This window comes from Gallinula chloropus (assembly GCF_964237585.1).
Source record: "Gallinula chloropus genome assembly, chromosome: 12".
In the NCBI taxonomy this organism is placed as follows: domain Eukaryota; kingdom Metazoa; phylum Chordata; class Aves; order Gruiformes; family Rallidae; genus Gallinula; species Gallinula chloropus.
Window position 1 is genome coordinate 6,912,187 of NC_140097.1, and position 21,927 is coordinate 6,934,113.

At 48.8% G+C, this 21,927-nt stretch overlaps 1 protein-coding gene across 1 annotated transcript in view; it reads left to right on the plus strand.

Annotated features, from left to right (window-relative positions):
* The first annotated feature begins 4,390 nt into the window (after positions 1–4,390).
* Positions 4,391–21,927, plus strand: part of MAGI1 (membrane associated guanylate kinase, WW and PDZ domain containing 1) — a 345,937-nt gene continuing 328,400 nt past the window's right edge. The window contains exon 1 of the mRNA XM_084269610.1: positions 4,391–4,773. Coding sequence (XP_084125736.1) covers positions 4,488–4,773 — 286 coding nt within the window. The 5' untranslated portion in view covers positions 4,391–4,487. The remainder of the gene's footprint in view (positions 4,774–21,927) is intronic.

Here is a 21,927-nt window from a genome sequence, read left to right on the forward strand (position 1 = left end):
AGGTGAGGTTACCACAAACAGCAATTCCTGTTTGGGAGAGACAGCAGTACTTGGCTTTCCTACAGAGAGATGCTGGTGGTGTGAACGTAGCAGCAGGAAACCTCCATGTCTGTAAAGCTGGACCTTGCTTAAAGTTTCTTTTTCTCCCAAGATCCACATGCTCAGGCTTTCAAAGCCTTGAGGCCTGTGATGTCAAAGAATTGAGGGTTTGGGTTTTAGCTGGAAATTAAGAATAGATTCTGTTGTGTTAAATAAGCTGTTTATAGCCTCAATCATTGTCATCTTCTTCTTTTTACCGCTCTCTGGTGGGAGCACATGGCTCTCTAATGCCATAAACCCACAATGTTCTCTGTGGCTACACATGTTTTTTTCATCCCAAAACAAGTAAAGCTCCGGTTTTCTCTAGTTTTAGTATGAAATCCAAGAGAATGATTTGATGCTTGGGGGAGCTTTGACCCATTTTAAAATCCAGGACACAGCGTGAAATTTCAGAGATGCTTATGAGACCAAGACCACGGGTCGATATCCTATTTGAAAGAACCATTGTAGCTGTTGGTGTGTGTCTGCAGCAGGGCCCAAAGCATGTGGAACACCTCCTGAAGGAGGGAGACAGCACCAGCCCGCTCATCCCAACAGATTAGAGGCTGCCGACAGATGGGCCACCAAACCACGGTGACTGCAGACAAAAGAGCAAGAAAATGGGGCTCTGCTTAAAGCTCTGAATGGGGTTTTATAGCACTGCTGTGAGCTGATGAAGTGTGCTGTCCCATGTGAGACCAAGCTGGGCCAGCTGCTGCAGGTGAGGTAGGATGGCTGCAGCCAGCTTTGCTCGGATGTGGGATGTGCCCGAGCTTCTCCCCTGCCCCATGTTAATGTTTAGCTGTTCCCTAGGCACCCTGTGAAGCTAATTAATTAATGTTTATAAAGCACTGAGAGACCCTTGCAAAAAGGAGGGCATTTTTATTAGAGCATTGCAGTTAGCAATGGAGATGGTGTGTTAATCATTAAATCAGTTCCCTGAAAAGGCAGGAGCGCTGTCCCCAGGGAGAGAGGCCACGCTGCACAGCTGCAATGCTAAGACTTTTTCTGTACTGTGTAATGACCTGATTATCAGGCTGGTGTCAGGTACTCTTCGGGGTAGGAGCAGCCCTGCCAAGGCCATGGGCTCCACACTGCTAATGGCTAACTAAGGGCTTCCCTTAACACAGGTGCCTGGCACAGCCACATCCTGAAATCACCCTGGTGCATCAGTGAGCTGCCAGCAGCCACAGGGTCAGCAATGAGGATAATGAAGAACCTCAGCTGTATTTGAGCTATACAAGGGATGCTATACAAGGAGCTGGGGCTATCCTGGCTCATGGCTTGACTGATTGGTCCTCACTGGATGTAACTTGAAGATAAAACAGTAGGAAGTTGGCCACACAGGAAAACTGAAGGGAAAGTCTTCAAATCAAGAGAAAGTTCTGGCTGAGGTTTGTGGCTTTTGGTAGTTACCAGCAAGAACAATTTTGGGGCCATAGTGGCTGTAAGTATGGAGTTAGGATTACAATGGGAACAGTTCACACTTGCATCAGTGTTGCAGAGTTTCTAAGCAAACAGCAAATGGCCCTTGGAAATCTTTTGTCTCATAAATCTTCCTAGAAAATTGTTTTTCTAAATAGTTTTTTTCAATCCCCCCCCCCCCAGGCACAAGTATCTCTGTAAGATCTGTTCAGGACAGCCTCAGCTCATGTGATGCTCACATGGATCCCAGATGAATTTTAGCTTAGCAGGGCTGTCACATAACACATCCCGCAGAACGATGGTGATGAAAATACGTCACACCCAGCACTCAGCTGTGAACAAGAGTCTCCTTACGCTGTGAGCTCTCACGTGTGACACGAGTATTGGGGGGGTGGGGAATCCAGATGGGATATAAACCCTTCCCTACTAGCCACGTTGCTGTTCCTTAGGGTTTGTGAGTCTCCTGAACATTTATTCCTTGTGGGATAAATGATCACAGTTCCAGTTTTCAATGGTTAAAGTATGGTTAAAAAGCGTGTTGTGATCCTAAAAGTGACAAATTGGGTAGTGATAGCAGCCATAGCAGTGCCAGCAGATGTAAGGCAGGTATTGCCTGAAGCACTGAGGATCAGCACCGCTTTACACATGAAAATTAGTGTTAAAGTTCCGAATGGAATGAAACCTCTTACAGAGATGGAAGAAAATAAGGGCTGGACACATCAAGTAATCTGGATTTCCTGAGTCCCCTTGTGCCTTTGCCCTTCATACCCAGGAAGGTGGCTCTGCCCTGCTCCTTGGAAGGGGCTCAGGTACCGCTTCCAACTTTGGGAGCACTGGCAATCCTTCCCGTGGAGACCTGGACAGAGATGCCTAAGGCACAGGGGATGGAGCTGAGGCACAGGGGATGGAGCTGACTCACTGCTGTGCTATGTGACATTGGACAAAGTGTTCCTGTCCCCTTGCAGGGACGGAGGTGGCTGTGCCACCGGAGCCTGGGACTGTGGCTTCTGCTGCTGCAGAGCAACGCCTGCAGCCACGGGGACTTGGCAAAACAGCCATGACACAACTGGACTGGAGGAAAGGAGTGATGGGATGCAGGGTGTGGAGAACGATGGGCTTCCTGACAGATGTTAGGGCAGGAAAAGGTACCCATCACCCTTCTTTTGAGGTCTGTGAGCTAAGCCTGGCTGATGAGCTCAGCCAGCCAGCAGTGGAGGACGTTAGGCTGAGCCCCACCCCCAGCTCTATCCCATATGGTCCCCCCGCCAAGCCTTCCGGCTCTCCTGCATGGCAGATCATTTCGGTACACGCATGGCTTGAAAGATGTGAGATGAGAGAGCAACGTGGAGAGTAGCAGCAGTCTGCAGGCTGCACTGGCAGAGCCCATGTTAGGGCAGCACAGGGAGCCAGACCAGGCTCTTTGTTTCCCTGTGTCACTTCTCAGTCCCGATTAGCAGCAAAATAGGGCACGCACACATCTGACAACTGAATTCCTTGCTGGAAGGGGTTCAGTCATGCATAAGACTGCTCAAAATGAGGCCTGGCTTTCAGGTTTGGAAGCACGGAGCATGACCTGGAAGGGACAGCTGGTATGTGCACGCTTCCTTATTTTCCCTGTTTCAATGTTGCACCAGTTCTGGGTAACTTTGAAGAGTTGTGGCCAAGGGGAAACAAATGGATGCACATCCCTTTCCCCAACGGAAGGACCTTGCTGTAGGTCTGCCCAGATTCTGTACAAGTCCACAGGGAAAATAAAGAGAGTGGAAGGTGTCCCAGCCTGCGGAAGGGGGGGTGAAGTAGGTGATCTTTAAGGTCCCTTCCAACCCAACCCAGTCTGTGATTATTAACGCTACAAAATCAAGTGTTAAGAAGCTGGAAAGTGGAGAACTTGAGGGTACAAGCAGTGCTCTAACTCAGCCTTGCCCGAGCACTTTGATACCATTCCAATGCCATGCTCGTTCCTGCCAGCTTTTCCTTGGGATTTGAACTTCGGTGTATCCCCTCTCCTCACAACCCAGCGGGAAGCACAGGTGAGCCGCCATCCCAGAGCTCTGCAACTTGGAAAATCCTGAATAACCTCCCGGGAAAGTGAGGGATAACCACCCCTCGTCGTCCGTCCATCCCCCCCCCAAAACACGAGAACCTTCAGGGACTGAACTTTCCGCTGAGCAGTGCGGGGGGAGAGGCGGCTGTGCCCCCCCCCCTCCCCATCAGCCTCTTCCCGGAGAGGAATTACTGGGCTGCGCTCCGGGCTCTGCCGGGGCTCAGTCACCGACTTTGCCCTTCGGAAAAGTTGTCCGCAGAAGCAGGGCCCTCCCGCCCGGGCCGCGCAACGTCTCCCCGGCCGCTGGGGTACCAGGGCCGGCCCCGGGGGGGGCGGGAAGGGGGAGATACCGGGTACCGGGGCCGGCCCGGGGCTCGCACGTGGGGCGCGGGGGGGCCGAGCCGTGCCGGGGGCGGGGAGGCGGGCGGGGGCCGGGGCGGGGTGTGCGAGGGCGCCTGCGCCGGCGGCGCGGAGCGCGGCGGAGCGGGACGGACCGAAGTGTAACAAAACAAACGGGTCTTTGTATCGGCTTAAAGGCGCCGCGCGCCGCCTCCGCGCCCCGCGCAGCGCCCGCGGAGAGGGGCAGCAAAACCAAACAGCAGCGCGGGAGGGCGAGGACCAGCCCGGATTTGCCTCTTCGGAGCTTTTTCTTTTAAACTGTTGGGGTTTTGTGGGGTTTTGGGGTTTTTTTTTTTTCTTTTGGTTTTTTTTTTTATTTTTGGTGTTTTTTTTTCCGCTCTCAGTAGCACGGGAGAGGGACGGCGCGGAAGGGAGGGCGGGAGGCGGGCGCGCGCCCTCCGCGGGCGCGGAGCCATGCGGGCCGCGCGCAGCGCCGGCGGCGATGCCCTGAGGGGCCGGCGGCCGCGCGGTCTATGAGGCGGCGGGTCGGCTCCCCCCGCGCACCTGCTTACCGCGCTCCCGCGGAGGGCCGCGCAGCACCATGTCGCGCGTCGTCCAGAAGAAGAACCACTGGGCCAGCCGGGTGCGGCAGTGCTCCCTCACCCGCGGGCCCGGCGGGCAGCTGGGGTTCGTCCTGCTCGGCGGCGCGGAGCACGGCGAGTTCCCCTACGCGGGAGCGGTGGTAGGGGACGGCGAGGCGGCGCTGAGCGAGGGGGAGCTGCTGCTGGAAGTGCAGGGGGTCCGCGTCTCGGGACTGCCGCGCTACGATGTGCTGGAAGTGATCCGGAGCTGCAAGGACCCCATCGTGGTGAAAGCCGTCCGACAAGGTGCGAGAGGGGCCGGGGCGGGGGGGTGAGGAGTTGGCCGGGGCTGGGGGGAACCCCCTTTCCGCGCTGCCCGCGGGGGAGCTGAAGGGCCTCTCTTTTGGGTGCTGGGCCACCGAGAGCCAGCGCGGTGCGGAGGGGAGAGGCGAACGGGAACCCTTCGGGGCACCGCGGGACCCCGAAAGGAGTCACACGCGGCGGCGCGTAGGTTTGCGCGCACTCTGCGCACCTTTACCGTGTGTGCTGACGCACGGGCATCTTTATCGCCCCGACTCCGTCCGGAGTCCGCGCCGCGCTCCGACCTGCGTTAAGCACAGCGAGCAATTGCGTGAGACTTTCCCTGAGGCACCGCGGAGCCCCCAGCGCTCCCCGCGGGGCTCCCGCGGGTGTCGGGGGGAAGCTCTGTGTTCGGGGGTCACCCCTAGAGCGGTCGAAGCAGCCCGGCAGCTGGGGAACGTGGGCGGGGTTCTCTCTTCCCCCAGCAGCTGAGCATCCTTTCGGGCAGCCGCGCTGCTGCTGAGCGAGGAGTCTTGTTGAGAAAGTGGGATGCGTGTGATCGCCGCCCGCCTTGGGAAGGGGAAACCTGTGACCCTCCTACGAGGGCAGTTCCCCTCTGTGGCTGAAAGTCAGCTCGGGTTTGCCTCCCCCAGTTTGCCCTAGGTTTGGGGGGGGGATGGGGAAGGGGCACATCCCTGCGCCCAGCTCTGCAGCGCGCAGGTGAAGGCACGCACGGGGAGCTCTCCCGTTTGGCTGGAAAGAGTTCTCCCATGCGAGATGGAGAGAGAAAAAACACCCAGAGCCGCTTCACATCCGTGTACACGCAACAGTCGCTCAACAGGTTGGCGTAACAGGCCTGGCTAATGGGCTCGTAATTTCCAGGGCAGGACCTGACTTTAGTGCCAGGAAACTCTGCGTGTTGCCGCAGCCGCTCTGAGGTTGTTTGGATGGTTGGATGGTCTATTGGATGGATGGATGGATGGGCAGGAGGAGCAGGACTGCGGCCAGGCACCTGGAGGTCAGCTCCAAGTGGAGGAAGGAAGGGAAGTTTTCTTGGGATCACCCCACAGATTCCTTCGGGAAAAGTTTATTTGTCATCTAGACGTGTCTGCATCCCGAAGTTGGGGGCTTTCCTGTGGCTGGTGGGTTGGCTTTTTTTTGGTCTGTACTCAGTTCAACCCAGCTGATCGCTGCGGACAAAATTTATGGCCAGCTGGCAGGACCGTCGCTTGAAGCCTGGTCCCCAGCCTCACCGATGAGCTGAGCAGGAGGGCTGCGAGCACTTGTTTCACAGCCATCCTTCAAACCTCTGGTGCTGGAGCAGATTGCAGCGATGGGGTGTCTCAGCGCAGCTGAGCCGTGGCTGGGCTGTGCAATCCTCCCCTGCCACCTGCTCCCTTTCCGCAGGGGCAGTGTCACCTCAAAACTGCCCCAGAGCTGATGCGCTGAAGCCTTCCTATTGAGTCTCAGTAGAAATACTCCAGCAAACAGTGCCAAACTCCCCACAGAACCAGTTTGCTTTTAAAAAATGCGTATCTTCTATGCTGTGTTTTCTCAGTTTCACTGGCGGGGGGGAAGGAGGAGGAGGAAAACTGAGCCTGCTGGTTGCCCTGCCCAGGTGGGAGGTGGAGAAAAGAATGGAGAAAAGTATGAGGAAATTAGGGGATTTTTTTTTTCTCTCTCTCTCCTTTTTTCCCCCCAGACTGATTGTTTTAGCAGGAGTGTTAAAATGCAGTTTCTGATGTTGCAATGTGGTCTGTGTTGGTAGCTGGAGGAAGGCGCTTGAAAAGCCACCTTCGCAACTGAACAATTTGTGATTAAACTTCATGTTATGTTGGAAACACAGTTAGTCTAAATAGAAACATGCCCTGGGAACGCACCAGGAATGACAGAATTTAGTGATAAATTTGTCTCGACTCCAGAATATGGCCCAAAGAAAGGACAGGGAGTGGAGTTTTAGTGTAATGAATTGGTTTCCCTGGAAGCTGTGAGAAAAGGGTTCAAAACCCTGCCTGGAGCCAGGGCAGGCACCTGAACCTTGGACAGTCCTCATCCAGAGGACAGTACCAAGCCCCTGATTACTGGGATTAAGTTTCCCTTTTTCTACTTTTTTGAAAAAAATACTTTATTTGACAGGGATGTAGAAGGGAAATATATTAGAGTTTAGGATCACTAAATATTTTTGTGGTCTGGAAAGCAGTTCCCTGTGCCTGTCAGTGATAACCTGGCATCTGCCTGCTGTTCTGTGCAGGGTGGGGAACTCCCCCGTGGAGCAGGATCCGTACGTGTAGAAAAGGAGAGTGTTTAATTAAAATGCATTATTTCTATGTTGATTAAAAATCTCATTATGGGGATGGCAACTGCCATTCAACAGGAGGTGTGTGGCACCAGAGCAGACAGCAGAGTGTGAAGATAAGATTGTAAACACATTTTAAACTATGATTCTCCTCCTCTTCCTAGTTCTTCGTGCCTGATCGACTGGTGCTGAAGTGTTGGGGCAGTATTAGGCTGGAAATGTATGTTTTATTGCCTTGTCTGTTTTGTATGACATTTACAAGGCTGGAAAAACAGGAAATTTACTATAAATAAGTCATCTGCAAGCATGAACGGAGAGAGTAACTGCTCTGACCTTGCACTTTAGTGGAAGACAAGGGGCTAGGATGTGAAACACGGATGGAATAGGATGTGCATGGGCTTTATCATTAAACTAGGGTTTGCACATCCACGTGCAATGTTTTTTCTTGCTTTTGTGAGTTGCAAGCTTGAATAGGTTCCCACAAAGCACCAAAAGGGTGAATTTGCTTGATTAGAATAACAGTGTTTAATACTGCTCATATGGGATTTCTTGGTCCTTCACTTACCCTGTGAGAATGAGTGAGGGAAGCTAAAGAACTTTAATGAAGCTTTCCTTTTCTTTTCCCCATGTGCACCCTTTTTTGGTATCATGTTTGAGAAAAATGCCACTATAGTTGCCTGTTTTTTTGGGAGACAGAGGAAGAATCTGCTGCCATGTATCTTAGTAACTTTCAGAACTGACAAATGTGTGGAAAAAAAAAAAAGCCCCTCAGTTAGCATGTAAGTGCTTTTATTACTGACTGCTTCCATCTTACATCTGTGCCTGAATTCTGATGAAATTGGCAATTAACTCCTGTGGAGTTAATAAATTCATTTTTATTATTATTACGTGGTCTGAGAGTGTAGAATTAATAGATGGAATTATAGGAGCAATGGTCACATATTCTTGTGTAAAGCTGGCATTGCCATAACATGGTGATTTCTCAGCTGTCTTGTGAATATTGCAGCTTCCTTGAATACACTTCACGATTTTCCAAACAGCTCAGTTGGATAAATCAATAATAAAATTGGGTACACTGCTGCTTCTTATGTATCTCGGTTAACAGAGCCCAGTTGTTCTTTGCAAGGTTCTGTCGATGAAAAATTGCCTGTGTTTTCTTTAAAGCAAGGTAGGGGTTTTCTTTCTCCATCTCTGTGAGATGGGCACGTTCAGAGAGATTTCAAATCATGGGTGCTCCTTTATTTTTCCTCTCCTTGGTTAGGTGACCTGGGCCAAATCTCTCCTACAAAGAGAGGCTGAGGGAACTGGGCTTGTTCAGCCTGGAGAAGAGAAGGCTGCGGGGGGACCTCGTTGCAGCCTTCCAGTACCTGAAGGGAGCTTATAGGCAGGAGGGGATTCGACTTTTTAAAAGAGCAGATAATGGCAGGACAAGGGGGAATGGACTAAAGCTAAAGGAGGGAAGGTTTAGATTAGATGTTAGGGGGAAGTTTTTTACAGAAAGAGTGGTGAGGTGCTGGAACAGGCTGCCCAGAGAGGTAGTGGATTCCCCGTCCCTGGAGGTGTTCAAGGCCAGGTTGGATGGGGCCCTGGGCAACCTGGTGTAGATCCAGGCCTGGAGGTTGGCGTCCCTGCCTGTGGCAGGGGGGTTGGAGCTCTATGATCCTTGGGGTCCCTTCCAACCCAGACCATTCTATGATTCTATGATTCTATGAAATCGCACCGAGCCAGACCCTTGGTATGGGGAACAGTCGAAATGAAAATGTCTTTAAGCTTATTTTAAAGCTGAGAGGTTTTTTTTTTAGTTCTCAGGTCAGCACTTCGCTTCCCTAAAAGGTCTCAGGATCCCAAGCTCCACATGATCGATCGCTTTGAATCCAGGCGATGCTGAGATGGGTTTATTCAATTAATACTCACAGGACTTTGTGGCCGGGGCGATCCCGCAGTAAGGAGGAGTTGTGGGGTGTTTCTTTTTTTAGCCTTACAAAGGGCAAACAGGAGCAGGCGTGATCCCAAACAGAAACAGTCACTGTTTACCCAGCTCTATCAGCTGCATTTGTTTCTTTTCAAACATTAACTTGACCCCAAGATAAATTCTGAAACAGGGTGCAGTGACTCAACACTTCAATGTCAGGCTGGCGGTTGCTGCGCCAGGCGGTCGTCAAGTGTTGAAATGGGTCATGTGTCCGAACGAAACCAGCTCCTTTCAGAAAGTTTCTGTGAGCTGAGACTTGGACCTTTTATTTTCCTGAGAGAGCTTGGGAGGGAATTGCTGCCTTGGAGGTTTTTTTTTTTTTGGGGGGTGGAACATAAAAAAAAAATAGAAGTTGGTGCATCTGTACTGTTTTGTGCGTTGGGTGGCTCAGCAAACACTGTGAAGCAGAGTGTCACTTTGTTAGCGGGTGACACTGAACATCCCACGCTAAGTGGGTGACTCCGGTGCCTGGCATTGCAGTGAGCGCTGATGTGAACGTGCCTCCCTGAGATGTAGCAGAGCTCGCATCTGGTTTTAGTGCGCAGGCAGCTGCCTGTGTCGAGCCAGCCAAGGGAAAAGCTGTTCAGGGAGCGAGCTCTTGCTCTTGCTGGGAGTTGTACTCCTGCAGCCTCACGCCTGAGCTCCAAAAACTTTTCCTTTAGGCTTTGTGTCGCTGAGTACCAGCCACTTGTGCTGTGAGTTCTGTAAGTCGCTTTCCCGTTTGACCCACATTCCTTTTGGGACCCAAGTGGATTTGAAGTGGAGTGGAAGATTCGCCCTTTGAAAACTTGGGAGACATTCCCGTGGCTTAGATTTATAAGGGCTGTTTTCAGTGGTGACGTTCAGGGATGAGCATTGTGCAGGGCCAGTCACTCCTGAAACGTAAAATACAAGAAGGCAGAACCTCTTCTGCTTCGCTTCCAATATGTCTTGCTACAAATCAGTAAACTTTCTTTAAAGTAGTACTGCATTAATAGTCATGAAATGTCTATGTGTAAAAAATACAGCCAGGAGGAAGACCTTATCTTTACTATGCCTGAATTTACAGTGTAGTACTTGTCAGGATTTAGAACTTGGTCCAGCTTGTGGCAAACCAGTCATCCATCCTCTCCAGAGCCGTAGGGTAGCACCCCAGAGATGGATGTTAGAGCCTAAGTGCCATATCTTTGCTGTTATAAAAATTTTCAGGAATTAATAACGATCGTGTTAATGGCATGAAATGAGATTATGTTTTCCACAATAAGGTTAATCTTTCCACCCATTGAGATGGGACTCCAGGCTCCCTCTTTATGGCCAGTCAGATCACAGCGCAATTAAATCACAATTATAGGCTAATTATGAGCAGTCATTCAACATCATTACGAAATAAGATATTAACACCATCCTGCGTGCTGTTTCAGTTTATTTTTTAGGACCAGGCTACAACTCCTGCACAAGTGAATTATTCACCTGCTATTGTGAGATTTAAGATTAACCTTACAGGTATCTTGCTAGGAATTTAACAACTCTTTTTAACAAGTTTGAAAGCCAGACCATCAGCAGCCTATTGCTTCCCGGTGTTTGGGAAGGGCAGCTACGCAGGGGTGAAAAGATGTTTTGAGCAGCGCTTCTGTGGTCTGCAGAACTGGTGATTTGGGCCAAAACTCCCTTGTTTGTTAGATTTCACCATCACTCGGTTTGAATATAACATGGAAACTGAAGGTATTGCTGCCTCAAAGACTTCTTTTGTCACATGAGCAAGATCTGAGCTGTGGGCAAGGGTGGGATCCTTGGGACCTCTGTTGAGCTTTCTTAAAATAACAACCAAGGTGGTTGTTTATTATTTACATTACCTTCAGTTATTTTAGGTATTTCAGGGGGTTTTTTACACTTTCTCTGACTTTGACTGGAACTTGGAAATTGAGGCATGTGGGTTCTGATCTTTGTGTGCTGCAAGCGGCTTAGATTTCTTGGTGAGAAGTATTGAGTGCTGGTTCTGTAGGAGCAAGTGCCATGAGAACTGTGAAAAGTTTGAGGCAAAATGTTAGCTGAGAGCAGGGATCCTTAACTGAGCATTCAGTGGTACTTGGAGGGCTGGTACTCAGGCCCTTCCATCCCATCTGAGCTCCTTCCAGCTCCACCACCCAGCTCCTGGAGTGGCAAGATATGTGATCCTCCTCGTCTTTATTTCTGCAGAGTTTAGCTCAACTGTGGGGAAAAAAAAGATGTTTTTGCTTTTAGAAACTGAGTATAAGTGACCTTTCTGCACCAAGGGTGCAGGATGGGATGGGTCACCCTGCCAGGGATCTTCGAAGCTCTTACCCACTCCCGTTACCCTATCACTGGAGGCACTTGCAGGCTGGAGAAGGCAGCAGCTTTTCAGGGCTGAGTGACAGCGCTGCTGAGCGTGCAGGACCAGCTCCTGCAGAAACATCATTTTCAGCGCTATCATCATTTTCTCTGTCTCCTTTGACACTTGATGTTTTGTTTTCTCACTCTGTATTTCGCCCTCGCGCGACTCGCGTTGCTTTGGCTGGTGTGGGCGGTTTGACAGGTGAGGCTTCCAGTCCTGCCAGCCCCGCAGCACGGAGAGATCCCCACGTTCAGTGCATCTGATGTTTTAAGTTGGAGATTCTCTGTAAGGATCTGGTGTTGGGAAACAAACCTAAGCCTGGGCTATCAGCCAGAGTTTGTTTTCTGCTGATCTGATAGGGAGCTGCGGCTGCCTGTTTCCAGAGCTGCTTGGCAGCTTTTACACTGGGATGGTGTGTTGGCAGATAATTATTATTACTTTTTTTTTTTCATTTATTTTTATTTTTTGCTTTTCCTTCTAGACCAAATAGGTGGGCCAGCATCCTTCTTGGCCCTGCAGGAGCAGCGTGGCTTAGGGTAGCTGGGATGTTTTTGTTGAGATCCACCCTTCACTTTCCAAAGGTCACACACTCCATCCATCCTCCCAGCTGTGACATTTGAAATGGTTTCCAGAGCTATTCCTCTGCTATGGGCTGGAACGATGGCACTGCTGTCTCTGCTCATCCCCAGTCATGACTTTGCCATCGTTTGCTGTGAACTGTGTTGTGTTAGTACTTAAACCTACATAAACTCTCTTTCTTTATTTTTTTAACTGCCCCTGGTAGACCTTGGAGAAACAAAACAGGTTTTTTTTTCCTTCAGCTCCTGAACGTTTTGGGTTACATTTTTACAGACTTGGCTTTTCACTAAGAACAGTTCCTGTTTTTATATTTGAGAGGGTTCCTATCATAACTTTGTAAAGAAAAAGAAGATAAAAATATTTATTGGATTTCATTGACTGTCCCCCATTAAGCTAAACAATAGCGCTTGTTACACGGTGTGAAAATAATGCAAAGCTCCTTGTCTTCATAATGCAACAGGAAAAAACAAAACCCCAACAAACAAAGCCGTTGGGAGGACTTGCAAAGTGGAACAGATGCCCTTACAATTGGAAAGCATTTGAATACGGAATCAGTTTTGCATGGTTTGCTAATCCTTGACTAAAGAGTTCATTGTCTTGGATGATACATCTGTAATTTGGGAGCCTCGAAGTCAGTGCCTCAGTACAATTAGTTTTGGGAAGGAACCGACTTTTCTTTCTTGGTATCCTTAATCACAGTAGCTTGTTTTTTAAGGGGAAAACCTCAACTCTGTGTTTTACATTTAGTTATTAACAAAAAGCCTTTGAAAAAAGAGGCTGCCTAAACCCCAGCCACTCCCTCAGCACAAACAAAGCTGTGCAGATATTGTATACTCTCAGAAAAACCACTTTGATGTTCAGCTTCTCTTATTCCAGCGGTGCAGATCCTGGGCTAAGTGGGTGTTAGTCTGAACTGATGACAGACACAGATGTCTCAGACTTTTTTTGGATGCATGAGAGAGAGAGAGAGGGGGGAAAGCTACCTCCCAGACAGGCTGAACTGGGCAGGTAAGGATGTGGGCTGCAGAGAAACTGTGAAAATACTTTTCTTTTAAAACAGCAAGGAACATGCCTGGCCTCCTTTCCCAAAGGTGTGTGGAGAACTCCCAATTAACTGTTTAAGTGATGGGATACAGGAAGAAGATGCTCCTGGGGTTTCGAGGATGAATTCACTGGAGCCTTGCTGGAAGGTGAGGATGGTTAGGGGAGAGGGGAAGTGAGACATGCAGCAGGAGATAATGTGAAGATACCAAAAGCATCGTGTTGGGGAAAGATTTCCTTGTTCACTGTCAGATTTGTTACTGATGCCGAGGCTGTCTCTAAAAGCAGGGGTAGCTGAGTGTTCTCTATGGGACCAGCCAGGAGTGTGGCTGTCTGTCCAGCAGATGACAGAGCAGTCTGGACCATCATCTTGTTTTGGGAACCCCGATTGCCTACATATAGGTGTCTGTATAAGATAGGATGCAAGCTTGCTGTTGAATATCTTGTTAGGATGTGGTGCTTAAAATAACTCATGCTCCTCCAGGCTGTTGCTGGAGGGCAGCCCACACAGATCTCCTGTCCATCGCAGGGACGGCCGGGGGATGCATGGCACAGTGTGGCCCTGATGTCCTGTGAGCCTGGGGAGGAATCTGCAGTTCAGCTGGATGTGGGGACACTGGCATCTCCACTCTGCGGTGGTAGGGAAAGGCACTGCAGGACAGGGCGCCTGATGGGGCTTTGGCAGCCACCCATCCAGCCCAGGCTTTGTTCGCTCCCTGTCCTGAGGGTAAAGGATGGATTAGACTGATGCAAACCAGTGAATTATGTCCTCCTCTTTTCCCTGGGATGCATTTTTCCTTAAACAATGAAGTGACTAATATAGAATATCATCTTAATGTGCACTGATTGTGGTTGAGAGGAACAGCAGCAGCCTGTCTGCATGGGCACGTCCAGAGGCTCTGCTGGGTTCACCGTGGCGCGCTCCGAGGATCATGGATTCAGTTGTTTTTGAAGAAAATCAGTAAGTTGTTTGTTCACTGGGAGGGGATGGCACTTTCTGTGGTTGTTGGGTTGTCTTTTGCCTCTACGCCAGCAAACTGTGTGTGTTTGATGTACAAATACCAAACCTGCTTAGCAATGGTGTGTAGAGTTTTGTCAGTTTTTATATGGTCTGTACATGCTGTGGTGCCCTCCCTGTCTGCTCTTACTAATCAGAAAGCTTCCAAATGGAGATGGGGGCTGACAGAGACTTTTCTACATTTACCATAGCTGCACTACCCCACTTTTTAAATTTTATTTTATTTTTTAAATGAAGATATATGGACAGGCTGAGGTTGCTGACCTAATTTCACGTGGAGGTATTTTTCTCTGAACTTCATCATAGTCTGTATGAATCCTTCGTGTGGCAGGAAGCTTCGTTTACTACCCGTGGAGAGAGGCAATTAAACCCCCAATAACTGTCTGTCTTTGGCTTTCTGGGTGAGGCACCGCACTGCTCTGGGCAAAATCCAGATGGGGCGTTGAGGGCACCAGGGCTGTGCTGGTCCAAGGGTTGGCTGCTCAAGAGAGGTTACATATGGGGAATGTTTTATATCTACACACAGCCTGTACCTGGCCCAAGAGGAGGAGCTTGTGAAAATACTGTGTATAGCCTATCAAAATAGTTTGAATTCTTGGGTGAGGCTCTTAAAACATGTGACTTGTGTGTATATAGGAATATATATATCTAATATTTGCAGTTTAACATTCGTATTGTCAAAGCAGCTTCAGCTGGGATTGTCAGAATGTCTTTTTTGTTTCCTTTTTCTTCCTTTTCTACCCCCTCTTTAATGGAAACCGACCCCCTGACTCTGGCAGCTCAGGCTGCTCAACAGCCAAAGCCATTAATTTCTCCACAAGCAGCAAAATTTGTTGTTGGCACAGCTATTTGAAAGCTGAAGAGTATGAAACCACCAGCACTATGGCTGCGAGTGGTTCCCATGCCCATTACCTCATCACGGGATGCGCGGGCAGCCGCTGATCCTGTGAAAACATTTAAATTCGTTTCTGTGGTGGTGTTGTGGTGAAACAGTTTCATTGAAGCTTCTCCTGTAAATCATCTGCAGGAACATCTGCTTTTAAAAAGTGGCCCGTTCATGAGACCTCTCTTGTTTGCTTCCAAAGCTGGTTATGCAGCGTGGCTGCTGAAGAAGGTCCATATTCCCTTTTCCTGACAAATGCTGGGGGCAGCTGTTATCTAGACCTTTGTCTGGCGCCTGTGAGTAACTTCCAGAGTGCAGAAGGGAAAACCAGAGCACACCTATAAATGTTATCTGGGAAAGGTGCCCAGTTTCACCATGTATGTAGGTCTCTGGCATTTTAAAGGCATTTAGCTCCCTGCTTCCAGGGGCAGGTGGCAGTTACTCTTTAACAGAAAGTCATTCCTTTATGAGGGTGGGAGGAGTGGTGAATGCTTGGGTGCAGGATGGCAATCTTTCAAGCCTGATGAGGTTTGGGGCCCTCTTGTGCTAGGCAGCACATGGGCCAGAGAGTTGTCTTTGCCTGGATGCTTTGCCAAGAAAGAGGACTGAAAAGACTCCAGGTGATGTTTGGAGGGGGGAAGCCAAGCACAAAGGCTGGGTGACTCAGGATGCTGCATGGTGAGGTTGTGGACCCACAAATCTCAGCTCCCCATCTCCGTCCTGTGGGGCTCTGCTGCTGCCCAGATCTGCATTAAAACAGGGGAGATTGCTTCAGCTGGAGCAATGTCCTTCTGCATCCCCAGGCTGTCCTGCTGAGGGGGAGATTGGCATGACAGTGTTTCCATTTAAAAAACCCTATTGTGTGTGGGTTTTTCTTGCCCTGCGTTTCTAAAACATGTAAAGGTTGAAATTTTTATCTGCAAAATTACCTAGAGACTATCCAAGGTGGCTTTTCCATTTATTTTTGTTTTCTGTTGCCAATTTTCCAGTTGTATTAGTTGGTACTGGAAATACACACGTATCAGTTTTTCCAGGAGCTAAATGCAGTCTTTTTTTAAAAATAGTTCTGATCTGGGATAGGATATCGCGGTCACGTTGCAGACTGGTAAGCAGTTAATGTGTAAATTTGGATCTGCTGAAGCTGTTAGACATGAGAAAAGCCCCAGTAAAAATGAGAGTGCTTAAATTTAAGCATGTGCTAACATAATACATCGCAGAGGGCTTTTTCCTGTGCGCAAAAGATGCTATAATCAGTGCTGAGGCTTGCCTAAACCAGTGTGGAAATTGCTGTTTGCCTAAAAGCCGGGCAAGTTGTCACAATCCCAAAGAGCTCATTGACGTTAAAAGGTTGCAGAGGATTAACCAAAATCTATTTCAAATTGATTTAGCGTCGCTGGTGCGTAACTCAGCCTGGTCATCTGTGCCCTGCTTTGGGTCCGCCGTGCTCCGAGCCCCTCTGAGCCCCGAGACTGAGTGGGTGGGTTGTCGCAGCATCTCGCTGTAACCTGTAACCGTGCCACCTGCTCTCCCCCAAGGATGCTGGGGGAAGACAAGGAAACTCTGGCTCCCAGATGGGCTCAGCACAGTTAACTTCTGTTTCCAGTGCTCCTCTCCCATTGAGTCAGTGCCTGCTGCGGCCGTAGCTGCCCGGATGGGATCTTGCCCCTGGCTGGAGTACGAGTATTTTTCCATGGTGCGATTGAATTGGCAGGGAGGGTTACATCAGCTGCCTGGCTGGAGCCGGTTTCAGGAGGTGCTGGATGCAGCAATTTGTTGGTTGGTTCCTGACTGAGTTTCTGCAGCCGGTAGCACCTCCCACCTTCCAGTTCCTCTGGGATATGCTCACCAGGAAGATTAAAAACTTTTGCTGATAGAAATTTAGAGACTTTTTAAACCAGCTTACAGACCTCAATTAAAACGGCTGTTCCTTCTCTCCTCTATTGATTGCAGGCAGACACAGATTTTACAAACAGTAGTCACGCAGCTGATTCTAGCTGCTGTTCTGCTCTGTTGCTCCAGCGTTATAAACCTCAAACATCTTCCCAGCAACCTGTGGGCTGTCAGGCAGAATCCACTCCTCCCTGAGCTCCAGGCTGAGCAAAGCCTTCCCATTAGCATTGCTAACTGATAAACAAAACTTCATCAAGGCCTCTGAAGGACAGACCTTTCATGTATTCGGACACAGCAGCAGTGCTACTGAATGCTGATAGCTGTCTGAACTAGTGGCACAAGCAGTGGGGAATATTTGTTGCATATTTATTTTTCCTCAGAGTCTCTGATGTAGAAGAGAGCTTAGCATTACTATGCAGTGCAGTGGATAACGTTCAGAGGACTTTTTGCCATAAAAACACTGTTTCTAGCTCAAGTTTAGCAAGAAGATGGACCCAGACTCTGTTCTATTTCAGATGGTATTTCACATCTATGCCTTGAAATATCCAGGTGAGCTTTAAGTTGTAACATTTACAGAAAGTATGTCTGAGGCTTCCCCCTCTTTGGAGCTAAGTAAGCAATATTCACACTTGTTAGCACCAAGCTGCCTGAAACCAAAGTTAAAAACCCCAGAATGGAATTTGCATTGTTTTCCCCTTCTCTGCGTTGCCTCTTCTCTGGTCAAATCAAATGGCAGTGACGTTTCAAAGTCTTCCTAAATGGCAAAAATTAGAAATACTCCTTTTCTGAGAAGCCTGCAAGAGGTAGTTTAAACACTGCATGCAGCCACTCCGGTAGGAAGTTGTTTAACTTGTCCAAACCTCTCTCTTGCTATGGAACCTCTATTGAAAATGACAAATTGCTTAAAGCAGTTTCCATGTTAGTCTTTACAAAATTCAGTTTCTTTCCATCCAGAACACGTGGAAGGCATTTGTGCACTTGCCTGACTCTTTCTCTGTCCTAAGGCTCACAATCAGTGGCTTTGGACTTTGTGTATTTTTGGCAGGCAGCTGCTCTGGTTTCGCTTGCCTCGACTTTCTATTGAACAGGGAATTCTCCCTCGCCCCACCTTAGCTTAGACATGAAAAGTCGGCTGCCTCCTCCGCTTCTGACTTCACAGACCACGGGAAGAGCAGACACAGAATGCTCCAAGGACTTTGCTTGCCAGAAGCAATGGTGTTCAGAGCATTGTGAAACCCATAATGTAAACTGGAAAGTCCATGTCCTCAGCCAACTGGTTATAATGTCCTTTATAAGCGTTGAGTGGTGTCAACACTTCCCAAAATGGGAAAATATCTTTTGCTGAAACGTTTTCAACCAATTCCCTGTAGCTGTTGCTTCGCCAGAAGGACGGACCTGGGTGGGTATCAGGTGCAGCTGCTGTAAAGGTAAAAATTCCTCAGTTTTAATAATAAATCTCTTACAAAGAGATTTCAGGTTACCATTGTGCTCAGGTGACCCTGCTGGGTAAGGATGTATTGCCAAACCTTGCACTTGGGCTGGGGAAGGAAATGGGTGTGGCTGAGAAGTGGGTCCCCTTAGTGATGCTCAATAAATGGCAGGCTCTGAAAATAAGGTGGAAATTACCAGAGGAAGCTTTTTGAGCTCTTCCTCGCCCCTGGAGCGAGTTGTGGCAGTGTATTATTTTGCAGAGCTGCTTTTTGGTGGCCCTGCTGAATTCCCCTGGCAGGAGATGGGCCCTTCCCCGGGGGCGGTGAGCAGAAGGTCATGTGTGTTTCTGCTGGTGTCCTCCAAACCTGGCCCAAAGGCAGGCTGTGGGCCGCCCCCCAGCCTCTGAAACCCAGGGCACAGCCTGTTCCCTCTTTGACTGGAAGGTGCTTTGCCCCACATGGCATCAGATGAAAAGAAGCCAGCCTTGCCCCATTGCTCTGCTGAGACAACCCTGTTGCTCAAGAGGGACGATTACCAAGTTAGACAGCAGTCAGGAGGGGATTTGAGGACAATCCAGATGCTTTTTCTATAACTTGAAGGCATGTCATATCCTGGCACTTCTATTTTTACCCGTTTTTTCTTGCAATACTGTTATTCTTTTATCTGCCAGGATCCATCCCTGCTCTGATCCCTTCATTCCTGCCCGGTTGGGGCTGGTGTGATGTTCTGGGTTTTTTGTCGCTGGTCATTTGTTGCCGTTTAACTTCTGTTACAGTGTTGCCTTGTCTCTAACACAGTACTTAAGGATAGTAACAGTTACAAACTCTAATGGCTCTGGCTTTGTTGTTGCTGTTTTTTCCCCATGAGTGTTTTGAGGAAATTAACTCGGTGTGTAGGTCCATGCGGTTTTCTTTGGCGTGGGAAGTGTCCCTGGGGATCCAGGTGAGCTGTCCTCCCTGGTGCTTTCCTGTTGCAGATACCAGTTAATGTAATCGGTCCGTAACTGGTACCTGCTGGTCAGGATAACCTGTGCCCAGGAGCGTGCCCTGGTCTCTTGCTGGCGGGAGGCACTTTCTGCCTGGAAGCGCGGAGACTTTATGTACCTTCTTTATAGTGTGGGATTTCAGATGCTGCCTTCAGCTGTTCTTGTTATGGGAAGAAATGTCTGAGCCATTTCTGAGCCCTGCAGAGCTCCCTCGTATCGAGCATAAAATACTTATTTAATGGGTGTTAAACTTGGCTGGCTGCTGCATCGCTGGCTGGTAGAACCAGTGCACCCCAAATACCCTGTAGATACTTACTACAAAGCCAACTTATTTTCCTCCTCCTCTCTCTTTCCTCTCCTCCTCCCACCCCCCTCTTCCTCCCACCCCCCCCCCCCCGAAAAGCCCAAGGGGTTTAATCCCTTTCCTCTTGCAACATGTTTGGGTTCAAGAGAATGCACCAAAGCATAGGACTAAAAGGCTTTAAAATGCAAGTTGAGCACATGGGTGCAAGTACCTGATCATCAGCATTTATAGTTATCAACATACCAGCAAATATTTTGGGTGTTTTTTGGGGTATCTGGCTTCTAGGGAATACAGACTTGAATTCTGCATGAGCGTCTACAAGCTGAGAGGGCAGATGCATGGTCTGTCTCAGCCTTGGTATTTGGAAGTGGCCCTGTCCTTTGCTCACTGTCCCTGATGGGGCTGTAAACAGTGGTGGCTTTTGCACGGTGAAGTGATGAGGGGGTGCCTGGGGCTGCTGCTGGATGTGTGCAGGGGTTTCTGGGGCGATGCAGGGCTGTGTGAGCCAGGACCAGTCCCTCTGTGAATGTGCCAGGCATACGCTTGCACGGTTCAGAGTACTCCTAGGTATGGCTGTGGCAGAGCACACAACTCCCAAATTAATGAGATTAATGAGCCTTCATGCAATTTTAACTAGAATAACAAATGTTGCAGACTTGTGTGCCGAGTAATGCCCAAGTCTGTTTTCCTGGGGAGAGATGGATGCTTGTGGAGTCTCTGGGATTTTGCTCCCTCACTGCTCCCCTTTAGAAGGTGCCGTGTTTTGGTTTAACTTCCTTCTCCAGAATCTTCTTAAAAAAGGCTGCTGATCCTCACTGTTCTTGGGAGTCTGTGTGGCAGCTTGAGTTACTGCCTTCTTTGCTTCTAGTGCCATGTAAGCAAGAGTAAATCTGTGTGTTTTCCCAATTTACATTTGGGGGGATTTGTCCTGACATGTCCAAAGCTTCTGACTCTCGATTCTCGGTATGAGCAACTTCTTTAACGTGGAGCCCCGGAGCCAAGACCAAATATAAAATAGAGTTCTGCAGGTGAAAACAGAAAGGCATGGCCTGTATGCCTGTGGCCACCGAGTTAAGGAATCGAGTTTAAAGCCTGCTCTGCCTTTCATCTGGAGTGCTGCGCTCCTAACGGCAAGGCGAGCTTCTGGCCCATTTATTTTGACTCTGCCTAGTGTGCATCTCTTCATCCAGGAGCAAGGTGGCTCTAAGCAGAGTGTAAGCTGTAAAACTCCTGTTAACTCCATCAAGTGACAGCAATGTACCCCTGCTAACTGCGAAACACCTTGGCTTGGAAGTTTACTACATTGGCTTTGTGAGACACAAAGCTGTTTGCCCCAGATGAAAGGAAGGCTTTGCTGTTCCTTACTAATCTAGTTTTTCTTCACATGTTCTGAAGTTAGATGCAAATTATCACAGGACTTGCTGTGTGCTTTGTAAACTTGTACAGGAGAAGTTGGGCGTGCCTGTGCATAACTCTGTTAAATAAATGAAGCAAGGAAACGTGCTGTAGTTGCTTGATAGAGACCTCTGTCACTTGGCATTGATTTTTTTTTTTCAAAGAGCTTAGTTTCTAATAATTAGATATTTAAGTCTGTACTGAGACTGTTGAAATCAGTAGCTCTAAAGGCCCAGATTTTAAGCAATACCTCAAATATACAGGTTTTCTACACAGGATGTTGTATGTATGCACGTGATAGAAATTCATCATTGTAGAGGCAGGTATAGACCCCTGCACAGCTAGAAACTCCTGGGGAGGAGACCTAGTGTATTGCCCATTTGGGGCTGATGCTTTATTTTAGTTCTAGATACTTTTATAATTCTTTTTATGGGTACTGGATTACTTCTGCAACACACCACATTGCAGACGAGGGCAAAAGTTTAGCAATCTGCAGTGCAGAAGGGCTGATTTCATTGCCAGCTGCTGATTCGGGCTGCGCAGCTCTTGTACCAGCCAATTAAACCCACATTCATTACAGCCTTTGTGGTTTGGAAGTGAAGTGTTCCTGCCTTTAACTCGTAGTTTTACAGGATGTTGGTTTAGGCTGGAGGTTTGCAAAGCTTGAAATCTGATATTTTCCTCTGGTGTGTGCTCAAGGGGTAGGGGAGGTGAATGAGGAGAGCTACATGGAGAGTTCCATACCCTGAAATGGGGAGGTGCCTGTCTCTCCTTGACAGCATCGTGAACCTGCAATCACCTCCTAAAGTTTTCATGAAATATTGTTGTATCTGATGTACCAAATTGCTGCAGGTAGGAATGGTCTCTGCAGTCTCATTCTTGCAAACAGAAATGCCCAGTGCTGTAGGATGCACCAAGCATCCTTTTTGAGTAAAGAAGACTAAGAGGGGATCTGATTAATGTATATAAGTATCTGAAGTGTGGGACAAGGGGGAAGATAGCCAACCTCTTCTCAGTGGTCTGTGGGGACAAGG